Source organism: Bombyx mori, chromosome 7 (assembly GCF_030269925.1).
Source record: "Bombyx mori chromosome 7, ASM3026992v2".
Classification (NCBI taxonomy): Eukaryota; Metazoa; Arthropoda; class Insecta; order Lepidoptera; family Bombycidae; genus Bombyx; species Bombyx mori.
In genome coordinates, this window is record NC_085113.1 from 8637513 (window position 1) to 8658697 (window position 21185).

At 36.0% G+C, this 21185-nt stretch overlaps 1 protein-coding gene across 1 annotated transcript in view; it reads left to right on the forward strand.

The window, feature by feature from the left end:
* Positions 1-21185, forward strand: part of LOC100127100 (1-cadherin) — a 271341-nt gene that overhangs the window by 200813 nt on the left and 49343 nt on the right. Inside the window, exons 2-11 of the mRNA XM_021351441.3 lie at positions 8121-8197; positions 9289-9411; positions 12000-12125; positions 12334-12483; positions 13313-13498; positions 13716-13918; positions 14242-14419; positions 14789-15281; positions 16862-17133; positions 17565-17849. Of these exons, the coding sequence (XP_021207116.2) occupies positions 8121-8197; positions 9289-9411; positions 12000-12125; positions 12334-12483; positions 13313-13498; positions 13716-13918; positions 14242-14419; positions 14789-15281; positions 16862-17133; positions 17565-17849 (2093 nt within the window). The remainder of the gene's footprint in view (positions 1-8120; positions 8198-9288; positions 9412-11999; positions 12126-12333; positions 12484-13312; positions 13499-13715; positions 13919-14241; positions 14420-14788; positions 15282-16861; positions 17134-17564; positions 17850-21185) is intronic.

Genomic DNA, 21185 nt, shown 5'->3' on the forward strand with positions numbered 1-21185 from the left:
CTTGATGGATAGGCTACCGTCGCCCACTATGAAGGTGGTGGAAGGTAGGTGAGCTCACGGGCTCAACCTGAGAGAATTTGCTAACCTTAGTCCTAGCTAGGGTAGTGCTTCGTAGAATCTACCACCCGATCAGAATCTCGATCCACTGAGAAGATCCGGCGAGAAACTCAGTGGGGTGTATCTATGGGTTAGAACAATCCATCTTAATCACGTCTAGAACGAGAGAAACCTTCATTATTAAATTATCTATATATCATCTTAAAATAAACAAACAACAGACGCAATTTTCTTTAAATAAAACCAGCACGCTTTGCCACGTGCATGTTGAAAAAAGTAATTACTTTTACACTCTGCTGCTTAAGGCAGCCGATAAAGAGAAGTTCTCTGTCCGCATTGACATCGTTTACAGAACGTGCATATGCTTGAATATTCAGATTAGCTCCACACAATGGGAGGTTCTGACTTCTTTTTGGATTAGGAACTGATTCCGCCCGAAAAATGTGTACGTAACTTATTCACCTCAATACGTTAAAATGCTTATTAAACTACTAATCTTAGGTTTACTTGATAAATTATCTGTCGATTCATTGAATTGTTCAAATCATTTTAACGTTTACCTATTACTTATATACATATTAACAATTTGTATATAAGCCCACTGAGTTTCTTGCCGGATCTTCTCAGTGGGCCGCGTTTCCGATCCGCTGGTAGATTCTGCGAAGCACTGCTCTTGCTAGGGTCAGTGTTAGCATCACTCCGGTTTGAGCCCCGTGAGCTCACCCACTAGTTAAGGTTACGCTGAAACAGCCTCTCAAGGCTATCAGCTTAGGTAGGAAAAAAAAGAAAAAGAACTACCGCCCATATAAGGAGCGCCTATGGATTCTGCCGTAAATTCCGAAGGGTTAGATAGCCATCGTTCCAATGTAATTGAGATTTCTCAGAAGCTCGGGTTCGGACATTTGAAGGAATTATTTTTATATTGTAACTCTTTAGCACCAGGTAGAACTGTGAGCAATGAGATTCATTGTCCATCAAAATAAACATAATTGGTATACAACACAATTCAAGTTTTTAATTTACCGTGCGCATAAAATTCGCGAATAAAGGTTTGACAACCCTGCTGTAGATTTTACATAAGACTGTATGACCCCTCGACCGAAGGAAGCCAACAAAGACTCCCCGAGAAAAAAGCAAGGTTCCGGTGTCAGACGCACGCGATGTACCGTCGCGCTTAAAATGCAATAGAAAATTTAAATTTCTTTTTATTCAACTTTCAACCGTTTTTGTTTTGTTTTTCGAAGCGTACTTTGAACGCGTTTGTTTAATTCCGAAGTCACAAAGTTCTGACGAATCACAAAGTCATAATTTATAAATATATTATCGAATTTAACCTTTTTTTTTGTATTGAGTATACAATGCATTTATTAATAGTCTTTTTCATGATAAGTTACAGAGGTATATGTACTGTACGAGGGTAATATAATAATTGTCAAGAACCGAAGCTGTCATCGGTAATAAAGTACAGGCGAATCGATAAGATCACATTTTCAGGAAAGCTGTTGTTAGACATACCTACCATAGCCGGTAGTACTCAATGTATTTAATAGCTATTATCAAAACGAGACCAACCAGGAACAATACGTCTAATAGTTTCTTCCGGATCGTCACGCGCGGTATATAATTCTAGTACTTTAATAATCTCGTATCAAAATAACTTCGTAAATAATTGCAGAAAGGAAACATCCAGTTTTCATCTGATCGGTCTACATAAGGCCCATATAGAACCTGGTATAAGATTTATTACGTCACTATTTACTAAAAATACCGATAGGAAAAGCTCTTGTTCATTCAAAGCCTTCAATCGCCGGCTAACGCTACTACTATAAGCTTCACTGTTGATGCCTCAACGAACTTGAATGAACGTTATTCCGCTCACCCTAGCTCCATACAATTGCAAATTACGTCAGATTGGATATCTACAGCTTAAAGGGGGGAGGGGGAAGGGGGAGATGTGATGCGTTTTGATTTAGTTCCCTGCAGAAGACTATACAAATTATCGGTTGCATCTCTATGATACCGGCATGATAAGAGTCGTAGATTTTAAATATATTTTTTTATAAGTAGACAATAGCGTTTAGTTATCCCGTCCGAATAAAACAGTTGTCAAGTTTTAAGTCTGTTAAAAAAGACCTCAGTATAACTGTGTAGTCTAATTACTTTGCTGTTTGATTTATAGCACTTTACTTGCCATGTACGAAATTAGAAGGAAGTTTTGTATCGATCAAAGTAAATTTAACTAAAACGCGAAATAATTATACCAGTAATAAAACCATATTTTTACGTGGGTTTAGTTCTCGTGTTTTGTACTCGACTGTTCTTAATTACTACATTTTGTAACATAAGTTCTTTGTTCGTGAAAGTCCTTTACAATTTTATGTTTTACGTATTATTATTATTATGATGAAATTAATTTTATTTTGTAGGTATCTCAGTATACTGAATTTAGAATTCACAAAAAATATCTTCATAACTTTTTGTTACAGGACGACAAGAACGATTTCGTAGTATAAACAGAAATTAACAAATAACAGGTACTAAGTTAATTCTACATGTCGAATGATTAAACTCTTAAGATATAAAGACGTTGTGATTATTGTATACGTACTAATCTTATACCTTTAAACGAGCAATTCTTGTATATATATATATATATATATAATATGAATCTCGGAAACGGCTCCAACGATTTTCATAAAATTTAGTGTACAGGGGATTTCGGGGGCGATAAATCGATCTAGCTACGATTTATTTTCAGAAAATGTTGTTTTATTCGTGTTTTCAATCATCAACTTTATCGATAATCAACTTTATGACTCTTCCCGACATCTATTGGCGAATAATAATACTATTTTTACTGCTTTAAAGACACAACAAGATGGCGTTATAACAAAAAAAAAAGAGCAAAGCTCGGTCATCATCTAGTACTATCTTAATTCGTCAGCTGGTTCGTATGACATCATACACATAAGCGAGATGCTGAAGTTAAATATATATTAGGTCTTATTTAATAAACGTTAGGGTCTCAATTCATTTGAATTTAGAATTGATTGCTAGCCATACATAAATTACGTATCAAATAGCTAGTATTGTGAAACGGCAACTTCATAGATCAAGAGATGTTATAATTAAAACTGCTTTTAAGACTTAGCATTACGTTATTTTCATCGTAATATTTCTGACATTTCGATTAATTTACGCTTTTCATGGTCACTTTATAATTGTCCGTTTTTTAATTATGTCTACGACTTGTCAAAACGATAAACAATGAAGAGATAAACGGGGAGAAGAGGACAGATGACAACACAGTCCTCACGGCTTAATTGGCTATCGATACTGATTATCTAAAAACCGAAAAAGTCTTCAAAACGCAAACTGGCAAACAAAAAACCACATACAAACATTCGCAGCACGTAAACATTATTTTGTATTTAATCTACCGTCTAAAGATTCTCCAAGATACCTGCTTCGGCATATCAAAGCGCCCTATCCCTTTGAGTTAAACCTTGCGTGCTATTCCCCATTTATACGATAATTCTGGTACGGGAGCCGCAACTAAAGGACCGATGGATTTTCCCTTAAACGGATAACGCTACCTGGAAAACTTTTAATAAATACAGCGTGTATTGGAAGAGTATCCGAAAACGAATACTATAGGACTTAAATAAATCGCGTTTATTTTCCCTGATTCGAAAATTAAATAGCTCGCCGGGTCAATGACCTGCCGTTATTTTCGCCTTCCATTGAATTTTTGTTGCAGTTCGTGAAATTTGGATTTAGTAAAAGCATCTTAACTTTACTTAGTAAATTAATGTTCTGAGTTTACAGTTTTTTCGAAACACCCTGTATTTTACTGTACATTGCTTTTTCGTATGTAACGTGGTGCTCTGTGTCTAATTAACATTACAACATAATAAAATAACAACGCTTGCGTTAGGAAGATACGTTTAGAAGTGTCTGTGGCGTTACATTGGTGGATAGGCATATTGTAAGCTCACGCGGGTAGGTGCCATCTTTCTTATTTTCATCGCAAAGTAGTTATGCTACTCGATTTCTAGGCTAGGACAGTCCTTATAAAACTCAATTCAGATCTAAATGTCATATATGAAAGTAGGCAGTGGCGTTGTTGTTAATTGTTCGTGTGCTGCAAAAGAAAAAGGGTCATATGTCAAGGTATTTCTTGGTCAATCGTCCCAGTGAAATGCCCATCGATGCCAAAAAAAGGTAATTTTTTTTTATTGCTTAGATGGGTGGACGACCTCACAGCCTACCTGGTGCTAAGTGGTTATTGGAGCCCATAGACATTTACAACGCAAATGCGCCACCCACCTTGAAATATAAGTTCTACGGTCTCAGTATAGTTACAACGGCTGCCCCACCCTTCAAACCGAAACGCATTACTGCTTCACGGTAGAAATAGACGGGGTGGTGGTACCTACCCTTGCGGACTCACAAGAGGTCCTACCACCAATACATCTAATACTTCTAACCTGCGGTATTATTACGAACGGCAAAATTTAATTAAGCCACTGCATCCACATGAGTGCCTTCTATTATTATTCCTTAAACAGCATTTGCTTTCAATAACTCAAAATACACTACGAATTCATTTAGAGAGTACCCCCATTTCTATAATAATCAACGTTTGATTCGACAAAACCTTTATATTCAAGGGCGTAAGCACGAAATTCTTAATTACAGGCCGATAAAACTGGGTTGTCAAATTTCAAGCGTAATAACAGGGAGTGTTAAGGTTACCTAATGAAAGGATTTAGGTTACAAAGGGCTCCTTTATAGGAAATTGTTCGGATAGTTTTGTATGCGGCAGTGAGGTTTAGTGAATTATTACATTTCGATCATGAACAAGTCAATGGCACGAGGAAATAATGCTGATCGGAATTTGATTGGACTATGTCATTAGCGGCAAAGATTTTGGCAATATATAAGAAACAAGTGATACCAGGCAATTTTTCGAACGAAGTTCCTTATGAGACGATGCGGAGGGTAAAAATGTCCGTAACGTAAGATTTTATTTATTTATGTATAGTCTTAGTATGATGGCTATACAGTGTCTAATATATAGTCTACGTAATGACGGTTATTATTATTATTCATATAAATAGCTGTTTCTTTGTATATTATTATTATATTTTTTTTATAAATAAAATAAAGTTGATAACTTCGTAAAGTAGTTTTTTTTATCAAAAAAAAATCATAATAAAAAATTTTTACCCGATAAATTATTTTCTTTATAATAATATAATCGAATAGAACTTAAAATTAATATTTTGATAATAAAGAACTTCGTTCCTATCCGGTGTCCGACGACACGACACATCTTTTTTTTAATTGTTTCTTTTTTAGGAAGAAAGGATTATTAGTAGCAAGGAGGGCTTTTCAGTTTCACCCGAACAGATTGGCACGGGCTCAGACATGCTTCTCTGTAGCTATCGCGATTATGTGACGCACATTTGTTGAAACTCACACGCCATCTGTCGTACGTTGACGGTACCATGACATAAACCTATCTTAAGCGCTAACAACAATGTACAGAGCTTCTTCGTAATCGGATGAACGGATCGCGAACGCTACAAAGAAAATTTATAAAGAAAGAAATACATGATACACCTTAAAGCAAAACGATTTTAGCGTCTCCAGTAAAATCTATACATTCGTGTTCGAAAGACAGAGACAAAGTATGTTGTATCACGTTTACTAAAATGAATTAATAACTAGTAACTGAAAGAAAACTGGTTGAGGAGATTAATTCTCCAAAGATTCTTAAAATATCGTCCTCAATTTTTAATGTTGACAATTGTGGCAGTACTTAATAATTAGGGACGTAAGTACATATATTCTAAAAGTATATTCTGATCACGCCCGGCTGAAGTCACCGTTATATTGTGAGACTTCGAACTCATATTTCTAGGTGACATTCAATAATCATCTATAGTAATCTATACCAATGAAATTTAAGATGCGAAATCCGATAAAAATGTAAAATATCACTTCATTCAAAAACTAAATCTTAAGTTTTTATTTTTTATTGCCTAATTGGGTGGACGAGCTCACAGCCCACATGGTGTTAAGTGGTTACTGGAGCCCATAGACATCCACAACGTAAATGCGCCACCCACCTTGAGATATAAGATCTAAGGTCTCAGTTACAACGGCTGTCCCGCCCTTCAAACCGAAACGCATTACTACTTCACGGCAGAAATAGGCATTGTGGTGGTACCTACCCGTGCGGACACCCTGTACACTGTTACAATACTGTATGCACTAATGTCTACGTAATATGCATAATTATTATTAAAAATATATCGTTTTGTACAAAAGTTTGAATCGTATATCGATGTACCTATATACTAATCTATTATACATATATGATCCAATAATATTTGATCCGATCGATCGGATGAATCCGACATGTATAGATTACCTTTGATACGTTAGTTAACTATTCAGCTGCTTTCCATTGTCCAAAGCGGAGACGTCTCAACTAAATTCAATACATGGCATCGTCTTAATACAAATGGGAATATTCTGAATAAGCGGACAAAGGAGATGAGCACGTGTGGCTTGAGCGCACAAAGCTACCAACAAACACCCGACCAACTCAACGGATTCCGCTCGGTGTACAAAACCTTTAAGGGCCGACTTTAGAACCTCGTATATGGCCCAAACGCGCGGGTTTCTTTGGAATTCGTATCAATGGTTTCGTCGATAGCCCTTGACTATTCGACTTTTTTAGGCACTAGTATTGAACAAAAATAAAATCTCATATTACATTTGGATAACGTTTTTAAGTCTATTTAAATTCAACATGTTTGATAAATAAAGTATAAATTATTATTTTTTAATCACTGTGAAAATCGTCAGGAATGTAATCCCCCACATTCCCATAACTGGGGGGAAAGCGTACTGAGGAAGGAGCTCACAATGTGGAACCAAGCTTGTGCGACCAAAACAGCAATTATTAGAGGGAATTCTTTTTATTGAAAATCCTCAGAAACCCCTACCGCCGTAGCATTAATCAGAGATGAGCCCTTCCTTGACACCTAGAAGAAAAGCCAGGATAAACGTTGTCTACCATCTGTATGAAGTCGTCGTGGCCTAAAGGATAAGACGTCCGGTGTATTCGTATCTAACGATGCACCGGTGTTCGAATCTCACAGGCGGGTACCAATTTTTCTAATGAAATACGTAACAGATGTTCACGATTGACTTCCAGGGTGCAGGAATAACAACGTGTAATAAAAATCAAACCCGTAAAAATTATAATTTGCGTAATTACTAGTGGTAGGACCTCTTGTGAGTCCGCACGTGTAGGTACCACCATCCTAACTATTTCTGCCGTAAAGCAGTAATGCGTTTCGGTTTGAAGGGTGGGGCAGCCGTTGTAACTATACTGAGACCTTAAAACTTATATCTCAAGATGGGTGGCGCATTTACGTTGTAGATGTCAATGGGTTCCAGTAACCACTTAACACCAGGTGGGATGTAAGCTCGTCCAACCATCTTAGCAATAAAAAAATTGAATTGTATCGACCCTGCAAGGTCGACTCGTTCCTGTTTCTCTGAGTTTTCCATAACACAGGAGAAAGTCTTGGCACAGATGAATTGAATATTCAGTGGTACTATTAATAAAAAAATTGCATCTTAATATAATGTTCATAGTCATTTACAGTTCGTTACAGCGATCGAGATAAAAATTAAAAAGGCATCTCGTATAAAATCTCTATATATAAAAATGAATTGCTGTTCGTTAGTCTCGCTAAAACTCGAGAACGGCTGGACCGACTTGACTAATTTTGGTCTTGAATTATTTGTGGAAGTCCAGAGGAGGTTTAAAAGGTAGATAAATATGAAAATGCTCTAAATTAAATAAAACATAACAATTTTGTTTTTCCTTTGATGTGTCCCCCGTCGGACAGGGATTCCTTTTCTTTGTTTTAAGTTTATTTTATACAAAAGCTTTGGTCTTTTATTTACGATTGAGAAACTACGAAGTCTGCCGGGTCAGTTAGTAATCAATAATTTGTTTTCTTTTTTGTTCACAGTACGTGATTACAAACACCACGTGACCAGATTAAGGCATTCAAGACACCTAGAGGGCTACATGCCAATACACACAGCCGTGAGTAAAACAAAGTCTAACACGCCTACCATCCACTATCACTCCCAACTGAGCTTCGGTCCTATAGAATTTCATGTTTATTTATCGCTTTTTACTTTTTACAATAGTACTTTTTACAATAGTACTTTTTACAATGCACGTATTTATTTATTTATATTCGAATTTAGAAAAATCGGTTACCGTGCTGACGTTTTTTTGTTAATATCCACTAAAAGCAGTTTATTGTAAATGGATTATAATTATAGAAAAAAAGAACTTTCCAAACTAATATTAATAGTCCGCGTAATTCGTTGTATGGGTGTCTTTATAAATACACAGTTCATGAAATAGTCAGTACGGCAACAGTTTTTACAAACAGTGAATTGACTTACATAACACCTTAAAATTAATCTCGGAAATTTCTCAACATGAAGCTTTTCGCATAGACGCTTATTAGTTTTAACGGAAATGCAAAGTTAATTGACTGTTTACAAATATACTGTGTAGGTAGTCTAAACTAACATATATTTTTGAAGCCACCCAGGAATTTAGTAAGTATATGTTTGTATAAATATCTATTTGTTATTCACTTGTCAATTTTTATTACAACAAGCACAGCCAGGATTAAGGTATTAAAATCATTTTTAATGTAACGACATATTGATTTTGATACTTAATCGATTTTAACCAAGCACTAACCAGGATTATCTAATAGGTAATGGCTTAAAAATCACCTTTGTTTGAAATGCGAATCAAAATTCGAACTACATAAAAGAAATACTTGAAAACCTACCGTTTAAAAATCAAATTAATTCGAAAAGATTTTTGTACAAGAGATATTAGATATTACAAGGAAATAAAATAAGCTCGAATAATATAACAAGGTTTTTAGCTTTATACATCAGGAAGCTCTTTTTTTTTCTATTACAAAAGTTAATGGAAAATAAAAATGTCTCAATGGGCTTTTATCAATAAATTATCCATAATTTATCCAATTTTGATAAAAATCAAAGTCAAACATCAGAGTTTTTTTTCAAATGTCTTGTACGAAAATCGGTCGGGATTGATTTTGTCCAATGATAATATGTTTGCACAATCTAACGCGGTTTCAGTACGTACCAGCCTCATCACCCAAGCTGGCCGTAAAGGACAACCACAAGCCACTGTTCACAAACTGCTTGAACTACAGGCCCACGGTAAAAGAAGAGGCACCTGTGGGCACATTCGTATTCCAGGTAAGAAACTATTTTTATTTATTTATTTTTATTTATGCACAAAGGTACAATGGCAGTTTTAATGGCTGAGGCATTCTCTACCAGTCAACAAAGGTGGTGTGGTCCTGTGGTTGGTGCATTCCTTTTTGCGAAAATAAGAAAATTAATAATAATATTATATACATATACAAACACACACACACGCTATACATATATAAACATAACATACACAACGTACACAATATTATATCATGATAATAATATAAAATTTACACGTATATCTGTCGCAATCAACACGTGATTGCTGCAGCCAATACGTGATACTGGACGCAAGCGCCGTCTGTCGGATCCGATGGGTCAACTATTCACCGACCGACACACGACCAACACTTATCGTGGGGCAGTCGGCTAGAGCGGTCGAATTTGAACCGTTCCGTGTTCCTATATACGTACCTACCTAAGTTGTGAATCAGACATTATAATCTGACCGAGTACATTAATACTGTGTTTCGTTTCTCCAACATTACCCAACGACGCCCACTGTTCGAATAATAGGCATTATGGACCCAACCCTACCGGCGTTATATCTATATACAAATTCTCATACATATGAAATCATATACACATTTATACATAACACAAAAATATAACACATATATCAGAGAAAAAGAACAAAAAAATAATAATAAAGAATATTGCATAGAATAATACGAAAACACTAGATTGTGAACACACTATTTTTCTATAATATTTCACGACTCCTTAGCGAACTACTTGTGAGGCCGACTGATTTCTTTTCTCCCTATTCTTGCATAAATCAATAATAACAAAATGTAGTTATAAATCCTTTATTTAATTCTTACAATAAAATCAACCCCTTCTTGCTCTACGATTTTCTTGTATAGTTAATTTTAATTTGAAAGGTATAATGAATTTTGAAGACTTATCACTATCTGCGTAGGCAGCGGTTTGGCTCTGCCCCTGGCATTGCTGAAGTCCATGGGCGATAGTAACCACTCACCATCAGGTGGGCCGTGTGCTCGTCTGCCTACAAGGGCAATAAAAAAAAATATCTAAGCGAACAAAAATCTCACAACAGATAAAAGCAAATTTTCATTGAATATCAACTAATAATGCATAGTTATCCTTTTCAAAACTAAAAACACTATCCTTTAATTTTTTAAGTGATAAAGAACCCATAGACACAACGTGCCATCATCTCTAGACATGAGAACGATGACCCAAATGAGTTGAATATATTAACGTGAGGGAAAAATATTTATTAAAATACTATGATTCTAGCAATACTAATCGGATTACATATTTATGAATCTGCATATCCCATTCAATCGTTTTTTAGAAAATCTATGACGAGTATTTTGCTGTGACCAATCAATTCATGAAAACTTTTGTATTCTAAATGATTTTTCATCCAAAATTTGTTTAAAACAAAGTTTCAATGAAATACTGAAATTACACATTCCACTCTGAAATGGTCTTTCTAAAACTAATAAGCTTGAAATATTCTGACACAGATAACCATTTGTGGCGATGTTTGGCAAACAGAATTGACAAAGTTCAGTCTAAAACTAAACTGGATTATCTTTAGAATTTAAAATAATTTAATACACGATACACGCACTACAAATATTGCATATTATAATATTAATATCTCCGCTCTACGTTTTGCTAGTCTTAGAAATGCTCTTGGCTTTCCTTATTTCGATCTTAATAAAGTCTTTAAAGCCTGTAGAAGATCGATTGTTGCAGTCTTTAAAACGTTATTCAAAATTAGATTTACATTCGGCATTTTCCACAATACCTTTAGATACAACGGTAAATCTATTTATCGAAAATTTTGGGGCAACATCGCGTGAACAGTCTGACATGATATGTAATAATTCACAAGCACGTGTGTATTTCGGTAGACACGATATCAATCAATGTTACATTTACCGAACCGAATGTGTTTAATAAATTGACCTGATTTTGGTCACAAGAAATAGATCCAGTTGTGTAACTCACAAATAAACTCTTGGAAGGACCCAGTAATAATAAATGAAGACTGTAGTGTGTTTTCCTGCAACTGGGGCATACTTTAGTGACTTCTTTTGTTTTTTTTTTGCTATTTTAAATTCGGTATTGATGGAAAAACGGTTCATTAAAAATTAAAAAAATCTCTTCGTTAACGCGTTTGAATATAAACACTATGTTTTAAAATTTTACGACTACTATTTAGTAATAATGAAAATGAGCTTTTCTCAAATCATTTTGATTTTATAAATACATAAAATAGTCAGGATAAAAGAAAAACACCTTTACTATATTACATATGTTAAATAAAAGTGATTGATGATACATGTCGAGGCCTTTCTGTTTATTTACGAATCAACAAAAGATAATTGCCATCCACCTTGAGATATGAGTTCTAAGTCAAGGTTTTAACAAATAGCGGCTATCCCACCCTTCAAACCGAAACGCATTCATACTTCTACACAAGCCCACAATACTATTCCCAGTAAAGTTTCTCGATTAATTTTTCCAAATAAAACCAACTCGGACGAAAATCCTGACTGCGGTCAATGATAGCTAAATGATTTAACATCCAGGTACATGCCGAAGATCGCGATCCGCCGGAAATGGGCGGAACTGTCACGTACAAATTCGTCTCCACTCCCGGTGAAAAGGAAAGATTTCACGTCGATCCCGCAAGTGGGAATATCACCACAGCGGACGTGAGTATACTTAACACCCCTTCGAGCTATAGAGTAGTCAATAATTATCTTACCTGGTAATTTTTTGTATATACTGTTCGAAATTTGTTTGGATAATTCAAAGGAAGTAGCTTATTTATCAAGGTAGGTCTTAATTTGGAAACAAGGTAGGTGAAATTAGTTTCGACCTTTCAAAGTTATTAGTTTAATGAACGTTATAAAAATACAGATTTTTGATCACGACGAGCCGTCCAGAGAGAAAGAAGCATATATCACAGTGAGAGCGAGTGACAACGGCCAACCTCAACTTGACGATGCGTGCACGATTAAAATCATCATTGAGGACATTAATGACAATCCGCCTGTTTTCGATAAAGTTGTAAGTATCTAACATATTAGAGTATTCATTTAATAAATAAATCATCTATTGAAAAATCCGCCGCGTCCTAATTTAATAATTTAGCCATGAAACATCATTCCTTAACATAACAAATATAGTTCTCTCGTATTTATATTTTTGTATGTATACAATTGAATGTGACTAACAGTATATTCGTTCATTAGCCTCAAAACGTGGCGCAGACTATATTAACGCTTGCCTGTTTTTCAAAGGTCTTCCGTGGAGACGTATGGAAGGTTTGTCCAAAAACAAAAAGCCAATTTCACGAATACGAACCAAAGAGTTCCGCACAAACACTAAACTATCACTAACTTGTTTCTTTATTGGTAACACTGCTTTAAATTTATTGATATTCATTTTCTTATGTAGAACAGTGTGAAGCAGTGGTACCAAATGTGTTTTAATAACGATTTGAAATATTAAAGTGTTCCTTTTACTTGCATGTTGCTGTATGTTTTAGGATCATAAGCCGCCACTCAAGGCGTTATCGGTAATTTTTAAATGAGTTTAATGTGTTTTTTCAATCCACTTTCTTTGCACATTAAGTAGTCGGTGTGTTTTGTTTAGCTAGGCCGCTCTTTTCCCCTGAAGCGCATTTTATCACACTGCACGATTATTATTATTTCGGAAGTAATACTATCTTTAAGCTTCGGGCATGCTTTGCGTAGATCATGTCTGTTTAATAATGTATCGACTGAAATCATCACTACAAGCTAATTAAAAAAAATGTTTTGTGACAACAATCAATGCCTACAAGCAATTGCAATCAATTATTTAATTAAAACACTAATAATATTTAATTATGCAGTCGTATTCGGAGTCAGTCCCTCAAGATCTGCCGAGCGGAAGAGAGGTGATGAGGATATCAGCAACAGATATAGACGATGGAAACAATTCAATAGTGAATTATAAATTAGACCCCAATTCTCCGGATGGAGCATATTTTATTATTGATCCAGACAATGGAGTCATATTTTTAAATAAGACAATTGATGTAAGTATGCTATCAATATTTATAGTTATGTACATCATTCTGAATTATTTATTCACATATTAAATTGATGTAATGTTTGTGTCCATACAATATAAACTAAATAAAGGTTATTAATAAATACAAAAAACAAAATGCTATTCAAATATGTTTGTGCTACTAAAAGTGCATTAGGTAAATTCAATGTTTACTATTAATAAAATATCGTTTGGTCTTTCAGAAACCGCCCGGGTATAAATTTAAACTGAGCGCTATAGTCACAGACAAAGGCGTTGAGCAACAACAAAGTTCCATAAGTTTAGACATACAAGTTGTCGAATCCAACAAGAAGAGCCCATCATTCATAGAAGTTCCAGACGGACCCATCAGATTAAAAGAAAATTACGCAGATTTCAACACACCAATAGCTACAATAAGGGCGGTGTAAGTAAAATTTTCGAAACTTGCTACTGAATTCGGATGAGTTTATAATCTTTTAGACGGAGTTCGAACTAACAATTTAATTATGAAAACATTTGTTCGAAACTTCGGGAGTACATTTTATTGTAATTATAATATTAAACTGAGGTTAGTTCTTGATGAAATTCAGAACGATCCATCTTGTGGAGTTCGTAAACAAGCGCTCGTGTTTATTTATAAAATGAATAAACATTGAAGTTACGAGGCTTCGAGTTTACGGTATTACGTAAATCGATTGTACTTTCAGTTTTTTGTTGAAACATGATCATATTTTCTTTTTACCATAGTTCCAACATACCGGATGAGAACAAGCTGCAGTTCGAATTAGTTCAAGGCCAAACAGAACAAACGAATAAATGGCATACATTCGTTCTGGAACCCGAAGCCGATACAGCTTACGTTAAATTAGGGAATCACTTGGACTATGAGAAGATAACTGATTACACCCTCACTGTAAGAATACAGGTCAGTAAAATTCTCTTATATTTAATTTTTATTTTATTGTTCACTTTCATTAATTCTTACTTTACTCGTAGGACGTCTTGTGAGTCCGCACGGGTAGGTACCGCCGCCCTGCCTATTTCTGCCGTGAAGCAGTAATGCGTTTCGGTTTGAAGGGTGGGGCAGCCGTTGTAACTATACTGAGACCTAGAACTTATATCTCAAGGTGGGTGGGCATTTACGTTGTAGATTACTATGGGCTCCAGTAACCACTTAACACCAGGTCGACTGTGAGTTCGTCCACCTATCTAAGCAATAAATTCTCAGGCAAGGCAATGAGTTCTGTTTTCTGTTGCAAAATCTTTAAGTTTCATACCATTCTTTATTTCACAGAATAATTATAAATTAGCAGCCGAAACAATAATCCAGATCGAAGTGGAAGATGTCAACGACAACATACCAATATTCAGCGAAATCCGTTCCGGTAGTGTATTAGAAAACGAGAATCCTGGCACGCCTGTGATGCAGGTCCGAGCATTCGACGCAGATGGGACCGCAGCCAACAACCAAGTCACTTACGAACTGGGAGACCCCTCAGACCCTTTCGCTATAGACAGCATCACCGGGAACATCACAACCTTAAAGATGTTTGATCGGGAAGAACGAAGCTTTTACAATATTAAGATCATAGCCACCGATAATTCTGAATCAGCCCTTATACCGGGGAAACACAATGCAGGACAGCAAGTTTTCTTGATCGAGATCGCTGATAAGAATGACAATCCACCACATTTCACGCAGCAAACGTATGTTGCGGAGTCGATTGCTGAGAATGCAAATATTAATGAACTCGTCACTGTGGTGAACGCTAGAGACATTGATACAGGTAAGAAAAGTTCAGATGAATAATTTTATCGTATAGATCAGATGCTCGGATGTGGTCAACAACGTCGAGAGCGTTAAATATGAATTCATTTTATAAAATTAAATTGATTTTGAATGTATTTTTGTCACTAAAGTCGATTATAAGTCTTTTTGAAACTAAAATGAGGATTTCAATGTAAATTAAAATCACTAAATCTGCCAAAAAGTAACAGTTTCATCTCCTTTTGATTTTGGAAAAATTACAATTTCCGATATTTCGAATTACGGTTCTACAAGTTTGCTAAAAAAAATGATGTCAAGATTGTAATATCTTAGAACAGTCGCTTAATGGTAGCATTCAGATGTTGGCGACCGCGACCGACGACTGCGACAGGCAACTTACTGCTTAGTATGAACTTATATGGAACCCTAAGCAACGCAAGCGACCCGGTCGCGCGATCTCTGGGCGTGGCTAGTAAACGACCGTAGTCGCGCGACCCGGCCACGTTGCGCGTCAAAATGGAGACATTCTCCACACATGATGACGAATTGTTAATAGATGTGTCTAAAAACCCACCTGTATACGATTCGACACTCCAGGCATATCGAGATAATGTTATTCGAGACAATATTTGGGAAGAAATTGGCAACATTCTTGTTTCCGAAAGCAAGGCAAACAAAATGAGTGTATCTTCTAATCAAAGCGGTATAGCTCTTTTTCTAGTTGCGGATAAATTGTGCGACATAATTATACTGAGCACTAGAACACAACTGTATACAATAAAAATTGCGGGCAGACTGGTCGTCGGTCGCGGTCGCTGACATCGAAATGCCACTGGACGTCAGGCGACAGGCGACCAGGGTCGCGGTCGTTAGTCGCGGTCGCCTGTCGCCCTGGTCGCCAACATCGGAATACTACCTTAACAATTAGCAATCGGACATGAATAACCAAACAATCTGGAAATCTATTGCATGAAATTTATTTTCGTGAAACATAGATTTGTATTTTCTGAATCACCTAATGAAAATCTAATCATTCTAATTGTTTAACACCAATCTTAAAACATGACGTTATATGTGGCTAACGATTAATTGATTAGTGTATGAACTATTTTGCCGTATATTTTTAGTCTCTGAAGTGAAACTTCTTTAGACTCGTTGAAAGTAAAATTTAACTCGCGACAGATTCGTTACGGCTAGAGAAAAAATATATAGATTAGGAAGAGCGAGAGTGAGAAAATAGACATAACGTTTCGCGAACCACCCAACCGTGGAGAGAGGGAAAGGACAAAGCGAGCTAGATCGTTTCTTTTATACATAGCATTCCCAATTACAAGAGAAATTTGATTTAAAGATGAAAAATTAAGAAAACTACAATACTACACACCGCAAAAGAATTTTCACTTTCTTCAAGTGTACCAAGTTGCACGTGCACCATTTTTCTTTAAGAAAACTAAGGTGGGCTATTTTGAAAAGTAAAAGCCACCTTGTTTTCTTTTATCAGCTCCAATTTAACTCTATCCGCGGCCAATGGACATATATTTTAATCACTGAAAGTTTGACAGTTAATAAACTAGTTTCTAATTATCCATACTTTTTCAGCTTCCATAGTATCTTACAGCATCGTAGCGGGAAACACTTACGACGCCTTCTTGATAAGAAATTTCACAGGCGAAATCAGAGTGAACAACGAATTGGATTACGAAAATATAACGAGCTATAGACTCGATGTTCGAGCCTGCGACGGCATATACGAAGACAATGCTGTCGTCATTATAAACATTGAGAATTTGAACGACAATCCTCCAGTTTTTGTTACAAATTACACGAAAACCATTGAGGAGGAACGGCTTTACGAAGGGTGTATAGTTAAGGTGAGAATTGCGGCACACAAATCTGATGGGAAACTGGAACCGTTGTTCAACATAAGATTCCTTTTTGCCTATGTCATTAAGTCATAAGTATTCAACTGTCGAAAGCCAAGAACGAAGATAAGGCCCAATTATTATTTTAAGAATTTGGAGGCCCATTCAAAGATCTCCAGGGGTTCCAAATCTAAACTGAAATTGTGTGAACCCAAATTGGTCAATGTTTTTTTACGGGATAGAACTTTATCTTCTTTTCCAAATTTTGTACTGCAATTAAATCCAAATATCGTAAACAGTAAATCCCAGTTCAGAGCTGTCGAATGTTTTGCAAATACCACAACAGCTGATAACGTACAGCTTGTACACAGTACAACATATTCGTGATCATATTAAATCATGTTGCATTACATAATCTAATGGTACTAATCACTTTTTAGGTTGAAGCCTACGACCCAGATATAAAAGATAGAAACGCTCCACAAAACATAATCTATTCCCTTGTGAAGCACGAACAGAAGGAATTCTTGCAAATTGACAATGACGGCTGCCTACGTTTGACCAAACCACTGGACCGGGACCAACCCTCAGGATTCACCAGATGGCAGTTCTTGATTATGGCTGCTGACCACGGAGGCCGATTAGGCTCCGACAGTTTGAGGTCCACAACTGAAGTCATCTTGGAACTGACCGATATAAACGATAACGCGCCTTTCCTGACGAATGTAAGTAAATTAATAAATATATCCATTTCAGGATCGTATTTAGGTAGTGTATTTAAAGGTACCTTCAAATAGTGGTTGTCATCAAAATCTTAAACGTGTGTTGCACAGCAACGTAGAGAGGTCCAGAAAGTTGCTGGACAGCAAATTCGCATTAGAATGATCTTGTCATCACAAGACATCAATCTATTATGAGATTTAATACATTCGACTTAAGTAAAAAATTGGTTTAAAACAATCGACCGTTTTCTATAAATCAACACACATTACGTAAACCCATCACATAATACAGGTAAGGTGTTTGTCTGTGCGTCACAAGAAATCCCTTTGACGAGGGTACAGCGGGAGGCACTATTATTTTTTATTTAGTGCCAAAATTGTTTGCGTCGTATACATCATCCATGACAATGTTGGTTATATTGAATTTATTGGTCGACACTCGCGAAATCCCTGCGAAATAACGATAGTTACGTACGTAACACAAACTACGTGTGGCGTTTTGAATAAATAACGGACTTATTGATTTTCAACGTGGATTTATCGAGATAGCTCTCCTGGGATGAGATCAAATATTGTCAATGTCATTCGTAGTTAAAATGGTGCTAGCACATTACTAAAGATATTATCCTAGAAAATTATTTCAAACTTGGTTGATAGCCACCAATATCAAAACTGACTGCGAATCTGGAACATATTGAGCATTGTGTCTTCGATTACGAGACATCCCATACTATACCCACATTGTTATTTAACGGGTTCTAGTGACGTTTTATTGAGTAATAATGAAATTAATGACTTTTAATGAGTTCTCAATATTTCGGTGATGTCGCAAGCGCCACGACAACGAATAGACTGAAGATTGAATATCTGGTAAAAATTGTGGAAAGTACCCGTTAAATGTAAATAACAGTATATGTAATGTAGATAGCTGCGAAGTTTAAAGCAATCCCATATTTTCTACATTAATCTTTAAATTGTCTTGTTTTCCTTTCAAAATTTGTTGAATGTCAAAAACGAATAATTCCACTATCGGCTCCAAAAAGAGCCAAGTCTCGAAAAGAACATCTGAGAAAAACTCACTGGGGATTATATAATTTTTGATCACTTACTTTACTATTCTTTACTTTTGTTACTTTCGTTTTAGATGTAACTTAAAAATTTAAAAACTTAAAAACAAAAGAAAATACAATAGCAACCATAAAATGAAACGATCTGGAGCGAACTGTTCATTCCCACATCATCCGCATGCATTAGCATCATCATCTGTTAATTAATCGTTAACTTTATGATATGCCTTATTGCTCAAACTTTCCTTGATATTTATTAAACCTATGTTTGGGTAGTAATTAAACGTAGTTGAATTACACACACTATTATTTAGCGGGGGGAAGGATTGCCTCGACTTCGGGGTCCAGAGGTAACACCAAAAAACGATCTTAAAAAAAGTTAGGCAGATTTGTATACTCCTAACATCCTACCCGCAGTCTTTAAGCAGTGTTCGTGGCGCTTGCAATGCGTCCAAATATCGGGCACTCCTTAAATGTGAAAACGTGGTAAGAACCCGTTAAGTAATAGTTTGTAAACTTTGAAACCATTTTGTGTAATGCTATCGTAAAGGCCAAAATCCTCTTAGAATGTCACTGATTTTATATCTTCGATCTCCACTGACCGAGGCCGGCAATAAATTGTTTCTTGAAAGATTACCTGACACCACTCTTAAAACAAATCATTATTTATACTATTCATCTACACTATTCTACACCGCCGTATGGTATAAGGCTTCATCGTTCTTCATAACGTGTTAAGTTATACCAGTTAATCTGTCATTCTTCTTAATCGGGCACTCTTGGCAGAGTGGTTATAGTTACGCTGATGATGTTACAAGCAGATGCATTATTTATGTCTCAAATATTTTAGAGGATGGCTTAGGAGTAGGATTTATTAGGTCAGTCATTAGATTGGTGAGCGGCTGCGTGATCTCTTGCCTTCCACCTGGTCTTGAATAACTAATCTTTCCAACGAGTTCTCTTTTCTGGATAAGTGACCAGAGAACTTTCAAATCCGTAATTGTGCAATTAACGAAAGTCGGTCTTTGATACCGAGTTCTTTAGAGGAAGGATGTCTTGGTGCGGAATTCTGTCCACCAATCTGACCTTAGTCTTCCTGGTAATCCCCCTGTCCTGCCAAATCTTTCCCAACCGTTCCACCGCCGACCTGGTGATGGTGCACCGTTGTCTGATCTCGTCATCACAACACATCACTATATAGTTACAGCCACAGAATTACATTTCATAATTCGGATTTCTTAAAACTGCTTCTAGGGCTAAATCTCGCACTTATTTATTCAATTAGTTTATTGTCGTCTGCTATCCGAAAGATTCCCGGAGGGATATTATAACATAAGAAAGTATCACATTCGCTTTTCTGCAAAGATAATCGTTGATTGTATAAATGTCTGTATATTAAAATCACAAATTGTTGTCGAATAATTATAATATATTATTGCTTCGGCCACCTACGGCTGTTTCCTATTAAAGATAACTGTGTTCTCGGTATCAATGTGAGCATTCCACGTGCAAGATCTCGATAGAACAATTTCAACTTTATTCCGAAAGCGTTCAAGTCGATTTCAACTTACGTTTACGTGAGTGAATTTCCATACGGACTCGCTTATGGTTTTCAATTTCTTATTTTTTGTTTGTACGTTGCGAAATATCTTTTGTAGGAGTGAAATAATAATTTCTTTAAATATATATTGTTTCTTTTCAAAGTTGACTATTAGATGTTTAAATGATTTCATAATTACTATTCTTTGCTTAATAAAGATTTCAATACGAAATTGTAGACACTTCATTGATTTGAAATTAAAGTATTTTTTCATTGTCACGACGAGTGAACGAGCTGACGGTTCAATTGGTATTAAGTGGTTACGTTTAAACAGGATTAGACGCATCGATCGATACGTGTGCACTGGGCTTTTTATCATATAGGCCACGTCGACTTCGTAGTTTCGAGAATCTCCACCTGGATCTGGTACCATTGCCACACATTACATATACTGCTGCCATGATATATTTCTTCGGTGGTAGGACGTCTTGTAAGCTCGCACGAGTAGGTACCACCACCCTAACTATTTCTGCCGCGAATCAGTAATGCTTTTCGATGTGAAGGGTGGGGCAGCCGTTGTACTATAAACTAAGACTTAGAACTTATGCCTCAAGTTGGGTGGCGGCATTTACGTTGTAGATGTCAATGGGCTCAAGTAACCACATAACTCGTCCACCCACAGAAGCAATAAATGATAATAAAAAGTTTAATACTTTTAAGAGCCTAATGGAT